The sequence below is a fragment of the Anguilla anguilla genome, chromosome 4 (genome assembly GCF_013347855.1).
Source record: "Anguilla anguilla isolate fAngAng1 chromosome 4, fAngAng1.pri, whole genome shotgun sequence".
NCBI classification, from domain to species: domain Eukaryota; kingdom Metazoa; phylum Chordata; class Actinopteri; order Anguilliformes; family Anguillidae; genus Anguilla; species Anguilla anguilla.
The window spans coordinates 54856465-54868731 of NC_049204.1; the positions used below are offsets into that span (position 1 = coordinate 54856465).

Sequence of the window (12267 nt, forward strand, 5' to 3'; positions counted from 1 at the left end):
TGAAGAGAATAAAGAATGAGATCTAGACAAAAATCGTGAAGACATTGTAGCATGAAGAACTTGTAACTGTGAATGTCAGTATAGTGTACAGAGCAAATAAAGAGGTTTAATATGAAGTGAAGTCTGCATGCAAGATTAGATTGCAAAAGCAGAGACGAACTGTGAAGCAGGGTTCTAAATTATCCGTTTCACGGGTAGATACATAACCTTATTTATTGCGCCGTGAATTTCGCCTGACCACGCCCTCGGTAGGCTACATTTCAAACCGAGCCTAAAATCTGCAACCCTCAGATTTTCCACCTCGATTTCATACTCAAAATATCCCCTTTGAGTGAGTTAAATCGCGGACAGGGCAACACGATCTTTATGTGTCCCGTGCTTTCCCTGCTGTCAAATAAGACAATATCTTAATTCTGTATTTAGCACACGGCCTACAGTTCGCGAGTTACATCCAGCAGGATGTGAAGTCGGAGCAGTTAATACTTCGCTCCGTTCGAAAAAACCGGTGGGCTGGGCGGGTAAGATCCAAGCCGCTGATTCGCAGAGGGTTGGACTGTCATGAATTGCTATTGGATGAAAATCTTGCCCCGCCATTGGAGCCTAGAAACAGCGCCACAAATTTACATTTGACTTCACGAAACTAATCTATTGACTTTGTAGTGGGTTTACTACCTCTGCTGGAGTGTTATTGTGGATCTTTAATTCTAGGAATCGTTAAGACAGCAGCCTCCGATTATTCCCGCGTTTGCTACCGCTCTGTCCAACTGTGGCTTTATTGAATCAGTCTTATCAACGAATTTAACTTACTGTCTGCAAGAGGGTTGGAACAAGACTAACGTTAGCGCTTTAAGGCATCTGGAGAGAGGTGATATGACTTGTTGCTAATAAGCGAAAATCACGGATTCTTTTCGGGCCAATGAACAAACCTGACAGATGTGTACTGGTAAGACTAGACAACACCGAAAGCTGACTAGCTAGATAAGTGTTGCTAAATTGAGTGTTTATAGCGTGTTACAGCATTACAACAATCGGACTAGCTAGCTACCCCATTATAGCTTGACTACCTCGCTAGCTAATGTTAGCTGACTAGCTGCGCTTGCTCGAGTTTCAGTCTTCGTTAGCCGGCCTCAGGTCGGATTGCTAAATTAACTAGCATATTATGCGGACAAATGTGATGTCTAAAAAAATTTCTTTCTCGATTGGGCCTTGTAGATTATGACTGATGGTGATCGCTTGTTAGTATGTACTGTTTTGCCAACGTTTAGCAATTCAAAACAAACCTAATTGCAGTGTGTTTTCTCGTTTTAAGAAATGAGTGTTCCAGTGAACTTTAGAGGACTGCCTCCCCACATACTGGAGGGTGCTTACACGAAATCTGATCAACAAAGAATATCCAGGTATCAGAATTCATTTTCTTAATTCGTACTTTGTCTAGCTAATTTTTCCATGTCATAGAAGGTTATCCCGGAAGGGAACATCATAGTCATAACTGGTAAGATAGTTTGTTAATTGTGTTATGATCGCTCTGGTAGCGTTATTGTTTAAAATCACGTCACTTTACAAAATATGAAGTGTGCTTTATTTTCCCTCCAACAGGACATCAGATAATAACCCCACTCCTCTCACCTTTCCCAAATCCAAAGTTGCCCTCTGGGATCCCACTCCCAATGGGGATGTGGTTAGCCTACACCTCTCCTATTACAGGTGAAGAATATTTTACCTATGACAACTAGATCTAATAATAACAAGCCACCATAAGTGTTGACTGATCCACCATTGTTATTTCGCATTAGCTAAAAATGTCAAGATTTCCAGAATGATCAGAAACCAGAGAACTGATTATCTGTATCGAACTCTCTTTGGTACTGTGCTGTGCAGGAACCCTACGCTACTTGTGACAGAGAAAGCACTTCGTTTAGCCCATCGACATGCGCGACAGAGTAACAACCCAACATTTTCATGCTACTTATTGGGGGCCTTGTCTGTGGAAAATGGTGAGTTTTGTAACCATTTAACCTTTGTAATTTGAGCCTCTGCTTTTACCTAGACCTAGCTTACCCAGGGTAGACAAAGAATGCACTTTGAGTACACACCTGAATGTGAACAATTGTTGAAATGAAACTAGCTGGCATCAGTTTTCTTTGTTTTCTCCACTTTTTTTTTTACGATTTTCCTGTTCTCTTTGCTGGGCTGATCCTTTGACTTCAATTGGCTTTCGTCTTCTAGATGAGGAGAGTGTGATGTTGAAGCTGGACCGCTTCGACCCGGGTCGAGAACAGCCAGGTTCCTTAGGAAAGGCACCTACTGCCGTGTTACCTGGGGACTTCTTGGTACCCTGCACAGTCTGTACACAGTCTGTGCTGTCCACTGACACCATGGTTCACTCTGCTGATGATTTCCACATCTCCTTTAAGGTAATGGCAATGGCAGGACATTTATTGAAGTAATAAACAATAAATCAGTGTTTGAGATTCTCATCTCTTAAATCCTTCTTTGAGGTCAAATTCAACCCCCAAGGTTACTTGTTTGCTTTTTTCTTCAGAAATTAGTCTGATTTATATTTTTCCCCTCACAGAAACAAAAAAAAAGTGTCATTGTGTAACTGTTAAGCCAGGTAATCTGTTTTGTTAAATTTCAAGCTTCAACTGCTTTCTCCCATTTTGAAGCTGCTTGAGAGACTAGTTGCCATGGGTAACGGCAGCCACACATTGACAACCTCAGCTTGGCAGTTACTGCAACCTGTCGCCAACAGGTGTTTGGCCCCTCCCATAAAACGGATAATTGTTGTTGCCCGGTGTTTGTTAGACACTGCATTGCTGGATACGTACCTCTGAGACATTTAGATATCATTATAGGTTTGCTGAATTTCCATTCTAACACCTGTTACTGATTAACGAATGCAGCTGAAATTACAATGGGAGGGATGTGCAATTTTGTAAATTCTGTTAAATTCTCTAAAATTCTGTTTGCCAGATGCTTCAGCATGGCTGTTGTAGCAGGGAGGCTATGGAGCTGTCGAAGCTGCTCACCCTCCGGGCTCACATCGGCTGTTCCGAGCACTCGGACAGTGTGGACTTCAGTCTGAACTGGGTGGCCGTCACAATTGCTAACACGCTGGATGCCGTCCCCGTGAGGCCGGTGCCCATCATTCCCACCGCTCTGGCCCGGAACCTCAGCAGCCCGGCCAGCCTGGCCCAGCCGCTGAGCGCAAGCCGAAAGCAGGGGTGAGGGCATCGGTTAGCGTCTCTGCTTTCTGCCTGCTAAGCACGCAGAATCAGCCGGTCATTTTGTCATGGCCTCTTGCCGTTCCTGCTGCAGGTTTCTGACTATGGATCAGACCCGCAAGCTGCTGCTGCTGCTCGAGTCGGACCCAAAGGCCTACACTCTGCCTCTAGTGGGAGTGTGAGTATGCTTTACCGTTGTTTCAGTAGTTGTTGGTGGATCACTTATCAGTGTGTTTCTTTGCTCACGTGCCATGTTTTTACACTAGTTTGCTTTTGGCTATACCTCAATATGAGATGGGCTTTCAAGATATTCCTCTCAGCTCCATAGCAGGCTTAGTGGCTGTTGGTTGGCTCACTGTGCTGTTGTGGTGTGAAGAATTGAGAGGCCTTCTTTACAAACACCTCCAATAAACTCAAAATACTGAGAATGTCTGAGTTTTGTGATATTACATTACTGGGAGAAACATTACAACATAATGGCTGTCATTGAATTGTGTAATGAACAATGCTTATTTAATGTGCTAGAATTTGAGTATGGCAGCAGTAATAAATACACAAGAGACCCTTCGCTGCTCTCTCCATATATCCTGGGCACACAAGCAACTTGCACATCGTCTACTATGAATAGCCTGTGCTCATAAAATTTAAAAGGGGTTACCTTCGGCATGTGTTTCTGTGCCCTTTCACACTAGCTGTTAACACTGCAGTTGAGCTCTGGTGCTTTTCGTATGGGTCATATGTCTGAGTTCAAACGCCTTTCACTGATGCTGGCATACCTGCAAAAAGTACTGCTGTTGCACAGCTCAGAGCTGACGTGATTCGGCCCAGGTACTCTTGAATTTTACCGCCGAGAACCTGACTCTAGCCTGCCTTTGTTTAGCTGCGCCACATAATCTGGCTATTCGTTTTGTTCAGAGTGTTAAAGCGACTCTTTTAAGTGTAGTGAAACGTCTTAGCGCTGAATGCGTTTGTAGCTGTCGCGGCGCTGCGACAGTTGTCGGGGCCGATTACGTCGGCGTCGCCGCCCGGTTTGATTATATACGCGCGGGCTCATCCTGTGACTTTCTCCCCCGGCGGCAGATGGCTGAGCGGAATCACGCACATCCATAATCCCCAGGTGTGGGCGTGGTGCCTCCGCTACCTGTACAGCTCCTCTCTGCAGGACAAGTGAGTTCTGCTCCCATCTGTCCTGTGTCTGTCTGGTGCAGGCGAAGGCTGCACGCTCAACCGTTTTTCGCAGTGACATCTGTGCTCGATTCTCCGTGTGTTAAAATTGCATGGTGCTGCTTGAGGAAACTAATGAGCACAGCAGGATGTAAACTGAAAATAAGTATGGTCTTTGCATCAAGTCATGGGTGCGTATAAAGAAGTAAACACTTTCCGTAAGAATTTCAGTAGTAGAGTCTTGCGCTAGTCTTCCTCGCAAAAGAAGGAATATTGACGAATGTGAATGCTTTCCTTAATTAAGCTAAGATTTAACTTGGGGGAAAAAAAAGGTAGATTTACATTTAGCCATTTTTCAGACATTCTTACCCTGCGTGAGTTACACCAGTGCATAACGAGAGTCATTTTTGCTCCTGTATTGATTGGTTGCCTTTTCAGGGTTAGAGGAAGAATTATCCAGTTTTCCCCTAAATTGTCTCAATCAGGTTTTTTTCCCCCTCTTCTGGCCCTCCCTGTTTTGATTCCTCCCGTAATGAAGGCCTAGCCTAGCCTCGGCGCGAGCTCTTGGTGCCGGCGGTTTCTGAAAGGCGCGCGGCGCTGTCGTTGCAGGGTGATGTCGGAGGGCGGGGCCTTCCTGGTCGTCCTGTACTCGCTGACCCACAGGGACCCCGAGTTCTACCAGTGCCAGCTGTGCAGCGGGCAGCAGGAGATGGGCTTCCAGCTGCTGACGGGCACAGACGCGCTGACCCTCTACAAGGTCTCTGGAGCCTCGCTGAGATTCACTCTCACCCCTGGCTTTTCACAAGCACAGTTTTTACATTGGCTTCTGCTGTACTGTCATTGACGCGGCGTTTCTTTTTGAAGCACGTGGAGGTGTCGGAAGGAAGGGCTCTGCAGTTTGAGCTGAGCGCTGAGCACCAGAACCAGGAAACCGAGTTCTTCAAGGAAGTGGCGTCCCGCGCGTCCCTCAGCAGGTAGGGCCGCTTCCCCACTCCCCTTCCTTCACCTTCTCTGGAGCCCAGCCCTCCCGTCAAATCTCCAGGAACTGTTTTCTGTTAGCATCTGCTTGATGAAGCGTTAAAATCTCAGATTTCAAATAATCACATTTGCCATATTGAAGAGGAGGAAATCTAAATGCATTGGATACAGGCTGTGATCTGTGAGGTGGATTCCTTTTACGTCATCACATTACATGTTCACTCGTCTGCCCTAAATGATCACTTTCTCTAATTGTGGTTACCAGTTGCCCTTTAGTGAATTACAATCAGCTATTATTGTGTGCCCCAATAGCTCGTTGTAATTATTTCTCTCACAATATTATTCTCCGTAGTCCTTTGTCTATGGGTTGGCAGAACTTTGCTGTTCAATATCAAATCACACAAATTTGCACGGCCCACACTGTGGACCCCCTTAGCAAAGCGTTTCAGGATTTTTCACCATGTGATGTTGATTGAGTTTTACATAGCTGGGTAATTTTAATTAAGCTGATAGTCTCTCCAGTGAGAAGTACAAAAGATTATGTAAAAGCACCTGGAGATTTAATGTTGCTCCATATTCCCTGGTGGGCATGATAAGCTCACAAATCTGTTGTGTGTTTGTGTTTTCTCCACTTTGGGTTTGCAGAGTCTGGCAATAGGAAGAAAAAATGCATACAATGCCATGGTATCTATGAAGTACTGTGTTGCTTTTATAGAAGTTTGCAGAGTTGGGCTGTATGGACCAGTCCGCAAACAGGAACAGAACTAATTAAGCTTATTACTGCCCGTGTCATGATCAGGAGTGCAGCAGTGTCAGCAACAGCCTCTCCTCAGAGCAAGCTCTCCATCAGTGATCACGACTCTGGAGTGGAAGACGAGGACCTCTCCCCCAGGCCATCCCCCAACCCTCACCCCCTCACTCAGCAGGTGTGTGTGTCCGTGTGTGTGTGTGATGCATGCATGCGTGTGCACGCATGTGTGCACCTGTGCAGTGTTAAGTGGCTCTCTTTAAGAACTGATAGCTTTAGTTTCAGATCGGTGTCATAAACGTTTATATTTTATTAGAATCTTTGTGTCTCCAGGCAAAGCGGGTCCAGCCGTCGGTGCCCGAGCTGTCTCTGGTGATGGATGGCAGTTTCCTGGATGGGAGAAAGGCTGCGGCCCACGAATCCGCTGCCCCCCTGGGACACGCGGGTCCTCCCGCTCTGCAGCGCAGGGGCAGCGGGTCTCGAGCCCCCGATCAGGTCCAGCCTAACGGCCCGCCTCCCATCAGGAGGCCCCTCACCGCCGTCATCCCGCTGGGAAAGGGCGTGAAGGGCCACACCAGCCCCCCCGTCCAACAGCAGCTCCAGCCCTGTACCAGCAGGAAGCCCGGCCCGCCCTCCGGGAGGAGGAGCACGGGGGGCTCTTCGGCCTCCTCCACGTCCTCGTCTTCGTCTTCCTCCACTCCCAGGATGGGCTGTTCCCCCAACAGCTCCCTGCACCAGCACAGGCAGCAGCCCTTCCCCGCAGCTCCGCCTCACAGGGGCGTGTCCCCGGTCAGCCCCTGCCCCCCGCACGCGTCCCCCACCCTCACCCCCCCGCCCGGCTACCGGAGCCCCAGACACAGCTCCGGCTGCCCCAACCCGCCCCCCGTGCACCCGCACCACCTCAAAAACGTCCACAGCACCCCCTCCCCCACTTCCGGGGGCGTGCCCTACGCCTGCTGCCCCCACCAGCATGGCCACGCCCCGGTTTGCCTCGGCAGCCCCTGGCAGGGCGTGTCCGGCACTCCTGCCCCGCCCCACGTGGCCCCCGGCCGCCCCGGCGGGGTCTGCTGCCCCCCCTCCGAAAGCTCCCCGCACCGCGACTGCTGCTGCTCGCCTTCCCAGCAGCCCCTGAGCCACCCGCCGTCCCCTCGCCAGAGCCCCGTCTGCGCCGCCAGCAGCCCCGCGCGCCACCCCTCCCCGCACGGGGTCTACTCCCCCGCGGAGGAGCGCGGCCCCCACGGCAGAGTGCCGGCGGAGTGTCCGGCGCAGTGCTGCCAGGGCCCGCCCGGTTACCACGCGCTGCCAGCGGGCCCCTCCCTGCCCATGGCCGGGGCAGCGCTGGGCCTCCTGCCCGCCGACGCCTACAGGATCCTGGTGGATCAGGACCGCCAGCTGAAGCTGCTGCAGGCCCAGGTCTGAGCCTGCATACGTTTCCCCCACATTCACATTACACCCCTTTTCCCTCCAGCCCGCTGAATCCTCCTGTACCGACCCAGAGCTCACCGTCTGCACGAGATCAGTTTGGGTTAAAGTCTGTTTTTCGGGTCGTTTCCAGATCCAGAGGCTGCTGGAGGCTCAGGCTAAAACGGCGAGCCCCTCTCCTCCGTCCAGCGCACCCCCCCCGGCGTGCTCCGAGCAGGCCAGGGCTCAGCAGGAGAGTGTGGGCTCGCAGACGCAGACGGCCCCGGCAGAACAGGCCAGGAGGAGCGTCAGTGTTGCAGTGTGCACCGGTACTGCTTAAGAGTCCCCGCCGCTCTAGAATTTCCGCTCCTCTCACGCCCCGACGGCTCTATTCTTATTCTCCCATATCTGATGTTACCCTAATCAATATTGTAATGCCTGAGCTTTTCCTGGCGCGTCTCCGTGCGCTTGTCGTGCCACGTGCGCTGGTGTAATGCATTGCGGCTGTAAATGAGGTGTGCTGTGCTGGTGGCTGGCTGTAACGGTCCTGGCTGGTTCTCTCTCTCTCTCTCTCTCTCTCTCTCGCCGCTCTGTGACGCAGGAGCCAGCTTGTTTTGGAGCTCCCCTGCGGAAGGCTCCTCTCTCGGGGACGAGTGGCAGGCCGAGGCCAAGGCGGGGTCGGCGTGTGTGGGCTCCTCCCCCCACTCCTCGCTCGCCCGCGAAACCCCCCGCTTCGCCCGCCACGCGGACCTCGCGGAGGAGGAGGGGGAGGAGCCGAGGAGGCCACGCCCAGACACCCCCAGGTACCGCTTCTCGCAGTCGAGCCGTTACACGCTCGCAGAAAGATGCCTTGGACCTGTGGGCTCTGAGCTGGAAAGCCTTTCAAAATTATTTCCGCCTGTACTGAATTGTATGGGAACGACCAGCCTTAGCGTCTGCTCGGTTTGTAAAAGGGTTTGGGGGGGCGGGGGGGGATCATGCCTTGCTTCCCAGGTGCGGACACACTTATTTGTTCAGTGGCTTGTGTGTAGTTGAAGTCAAGGTGGTGAACGTAATGGTGCATGTGGTCTGTGTGTTTTACAGCACTGCATCTGGAGGCCAGGAGTTTCAGAGCCCTGTGCTGGGGGAGAGTGCCAGCATGTGCTATCAGTCCCAGTCTCCGGTTAGAGACGGCCCGTGTCGGGAAGCTGGAAGCGAGGAACAGGAGCAGAAGTTTTATCAGGACCTGTTGGTGAGTTTCATTCTGAATTCGTCAACTTGATTTTTAATATCAAATATTTTTTGCTGATATTTGAGTATAGTGGATGTGGCTGAACGTTTGGAATCTGGAATCTGAAATGTTATTGGTGGTGGTAACCCATGTCAGTACTCCTTCACATCAGGAGTATTTTCTTTATCTTTCTGGAATGCTGTCTTGTAAGGCCATTGTATGTATCTTGCTTTGAGTTGTTCGTATTAATGTCTGCAGATGGTAAATAAAAAGACCACCATAAATGTGTTCTGCTCGTGGATGAACTGATGTCATTGTTGCATGTTCTGGTGTCTCTCTTCTGGCATTGTCATCAACCTGCCTGGAAATGGAAGGTCTTAAGGCCTTCACCACTGCATGCATGCCTAATGAAGCCAGAGTGAGTGTGAGCTTGTGCTGTCTCCAGGGCCAGGTGAACAGTCGACTCCAGGGCTGTGCAAGCGAAGATGAGGAAGAGGAAGGGGAAACCACACGGCCATCACACTCCAAGTCGAGAGAGAGCTTCTCGCCCCCGAAGTCAAAGCCCCTCCAGGCCTTCCCCACGTCTCCCAGGCCTCACAGGCAAAAGAAGAACTCCAGTCCCAAGCATTCTGATAAGGACCAGGTGCTACAGGCTACCCTCCGACAGCTGAAGCAGCTGGGCGTGACCCTGGAGCTGGACTCTGCCAGCCCCAGCAGGGCCATCCGCACCACTGTAGACAGCGCTAGGTACGGTGTTCCCTTCTCCACGTTCTTCTGCTTATTTCTGTTTGACTCCTTTTGGCAGAAAAGTTTGATTGTGTACGCATTTTTCCTTCCAGCACACTGGCCTGCATAAACCCCGAAGCGGTGGTTCCCAGGTTGACTCTCTCCGAATCGGTAGGGGCCAGCATGTGGGGCCCCAGTGGCAGCACGGATCTGAGCTTGGAGGCTAACGCCATCGCGCTGAAGTACCTCAGCGACTCCCACCTCTCCCAGTTCTCAAGGGGGGCTCGGCTGGCAGGTCCGCTAGAGGCCCACAGTGCCTTGCTCTCAGGGAAAGCCCCAACAGAAAAGAGTGGTGTGGGGCTCAGCATACTGTCTCCTAGCAACATGTCCTTTGCCACCAGGAAGTACATGAAGAAATACGGGCTGATGGAGGGCGGAGAGAGCAGCGAAGAGGAGGAAGTGGTCACTGATGAAGAGGAAGACAGGGGAGCTCAGCAGTCAGAGGTCCCGGGGAACTTCATTGTGGGACATGGTGGAAAAGAGGAGAGGAGTTTGGTCCTTAAAAACATCACAAATGAGTTGCCTCACTCCATCCCTCTGCCCCTCCAGAAATCTCTGGATACGCAGAGCCAGCTGCTCCGAGATTTGCGGCCGAAAATGCAGCGCCTCTCCCACGGTGGCAGAAGAAGCCCGCAGAAGGAGAACAGTGCGCCCCTGGCCCCGCCAAAACCACAGCCTGGACTGGCGGAAGCCCAGAGGACCTCCGGGTCGGAGGAGTCCATGGGCAACTTCCTAGACCTGAGCCGGCTTCGACAGCTGCCCAAACTCTTCTGACCACTGACGATTAGCACAGTGAAACAACAGGGGGAAATACTTTGACTTATTGAAATTTAATCTTTAGCTAATCGTTTTTAGCTCAGGTTTTAAGTTGTTTGGGAGTACTTCAACAAATTTGTTTACTGCAGATTTCCTGAAATCTATGATCTCAGTCTGAGTAGTGTAAAACTATTTGTCTTGTTCAGGACTGACATGGTCAAAGCCATTTATGCAGCACTAATAGTGCTGTACGGCAGTAAGTACAGTCCAGTCATTGAAACTTAAAGGAATCGTTCCCTTTCTGGAGGTTTTTAATATCGTCTCAGTTTTTGTGTATTTTCTTGAGTGACCCACAGTTTTTGTATGCGATGAAGGTTACTTTTGATATTTACAAAAGTTTCTGACAACTTTGCTTTATAATGGTTAGTACAGGGCAATCACAAATTTGTGGTTTAAAGCAAAAAATGCACATGACGTAACTTCAGAGCAGCATGTGCAGTGATGTTATGTCTCCAGAGGCTATACATATGAACACAATAAATTATAGCGTTCATTCATTATTATAAACAGATACCTCTTTCTAAGTTTTATCGGTTTTTCTGTCATTAATCGCAGCAGTCTCCGGTGGCATATCGTATTAAATGGTTCCAGTCCAAAATAAGGTTAAATGTAATTTTAAAAAATTATAATAATTAGATAATACACACATGTATACATACCTCTGCAGGCATATTGTCACTATGCAAGCTAAATTACCTTAAGTGTGTGTTTTGCTTTAAACAACAAACATGGGATTGCCTCATACCAGCCATTGTAAAGCCAGCAGGCCAAAATATCAAAAATATTCTTTGTTGTAGACAACAATGGTCTGGAGCAATCAAAAACCTACACTAAATCTAAAATGATATATATATATAAAACTACAAAAAGTGAACTATCCCTTTCAAATGGTTTACATGTAAGCTTCAAACTTGATTGTATAGTGATTGTGTATTTACTTTTAATTTGTGTTTTTTATGTATAAAACCTCACTTACTCTATCTATGGTTGTTATATTCTGTCTATTTTTACACTGTTGTCATTATACGTAATTCTGGTAGAACAAGTACAACTATTTCCTATTGAATTACAAGAAATATCCCAGTTGCATTAGAACTTTTTTAAAAATGTATCTTAAGGGTCAGGTGCAAGATTTTAAGTCTTGCCAGGGTGCCATGATTTACCAGCAGTCCTTATTTGTTTTAAAATCACTGTGGCCTCCAGCATTTCAATGTATGTTTGTCTGTGACATGGTTAACTTGTGTTTTTGGTGCTTTTATCGGAAAAGAAATGCAAACATTGCGCACATTGAGTGGATATGTTGACTGTTGTCGGCATCTAGGGGTTGCCTTTAAGTTTTTAAGTTTGTGCCCAGGTTATGAATGACTGTCTTTAAAGGGACTGCAGTAAGATTGGCTTTCCAAACAATGAAGAAGAAGAAGGATAAAGGTGTATCTTCAAACTGCCCTTTTTTCCTCTCACAAATTTGTTTGTTGTGAATAAATCAGTATTATAGCTTTATTTTGTTTACGTTTATGTGCTTATTTAAGACTGTGTGTGTTTGTTATATTCAGCATTTATGTGTTTAAATAAAGATCTTGATTCTTTTTTAAAAAATTGTCGGAAGCATTTTCTTGGAATAAACTGATGCACAATGCAACATAGGCTACTTTCGTTTAAGTTAAATGTACTGTAAGGAATGCAAATCAATTGCATACCATTGCCAACTAGTGGTTGCTTGTACTGCAAAGATAAAAATGTTAAAATAATTAAAAACCAGAAGCACAGTACTGAAACTGGATGGGTATGTGCCAACATGTATAAATTTTGCTCTTGAGGTTAGATTTTTAAAATTATTTGTCCCATAGGCAATTATTTCAGCGAGTCTCATTGAAATAAGTCTCTGACTTCTGAAGATATTAATTTTTATTTCTTTAATTCCTTCATTTTCGAATCCCCAT

The 12267-nt window shown here is 48.3% G+C and overlaps 1 protein-coding gene across 1 annotated transcript; it reads left to right on the top strand.

Annotated features, from left to right (window-relative positions):
* The first annotated feature begins 610 nt into the window (after positions 1 to 610).
* On the top strand, positions 611 to 11912 carry stil (STIL centriolar assembly protein). Its single transcript, XM_035412291.1, has 17 exons — positions 611 to 943; positions 1310 to 1397; positions 1597 to 1704; positions 1879 to 1994; positions 2227 to 2414; positions 2974 to 3224; positions 3319 to 3402; positions 4305 to 4391; positions 4998 to 5145; positions 5253 to 5362; positions 6166 to 6292; positions 6448 to 7527; positions 7670 to 7844; positions 8117 to 8318; positions 8599 to 8746; positions 9171 to 9472; positions 9565 to 11912. The coding sequence occupies exons 1-17, from the start codon at positions 934 to 936 to the stop codon at positions 10283 to 10285; spliced, it is 3945 nt and encodes a 1314-aa protein (XP_035268182.1). The 5' UTR covers positions 611 to 933; the 3' UTR covers positions 10286 to 11912.
* The last annotated feature ends 355 nt before the right edge of the window (positions 11913 to 12267 follow it).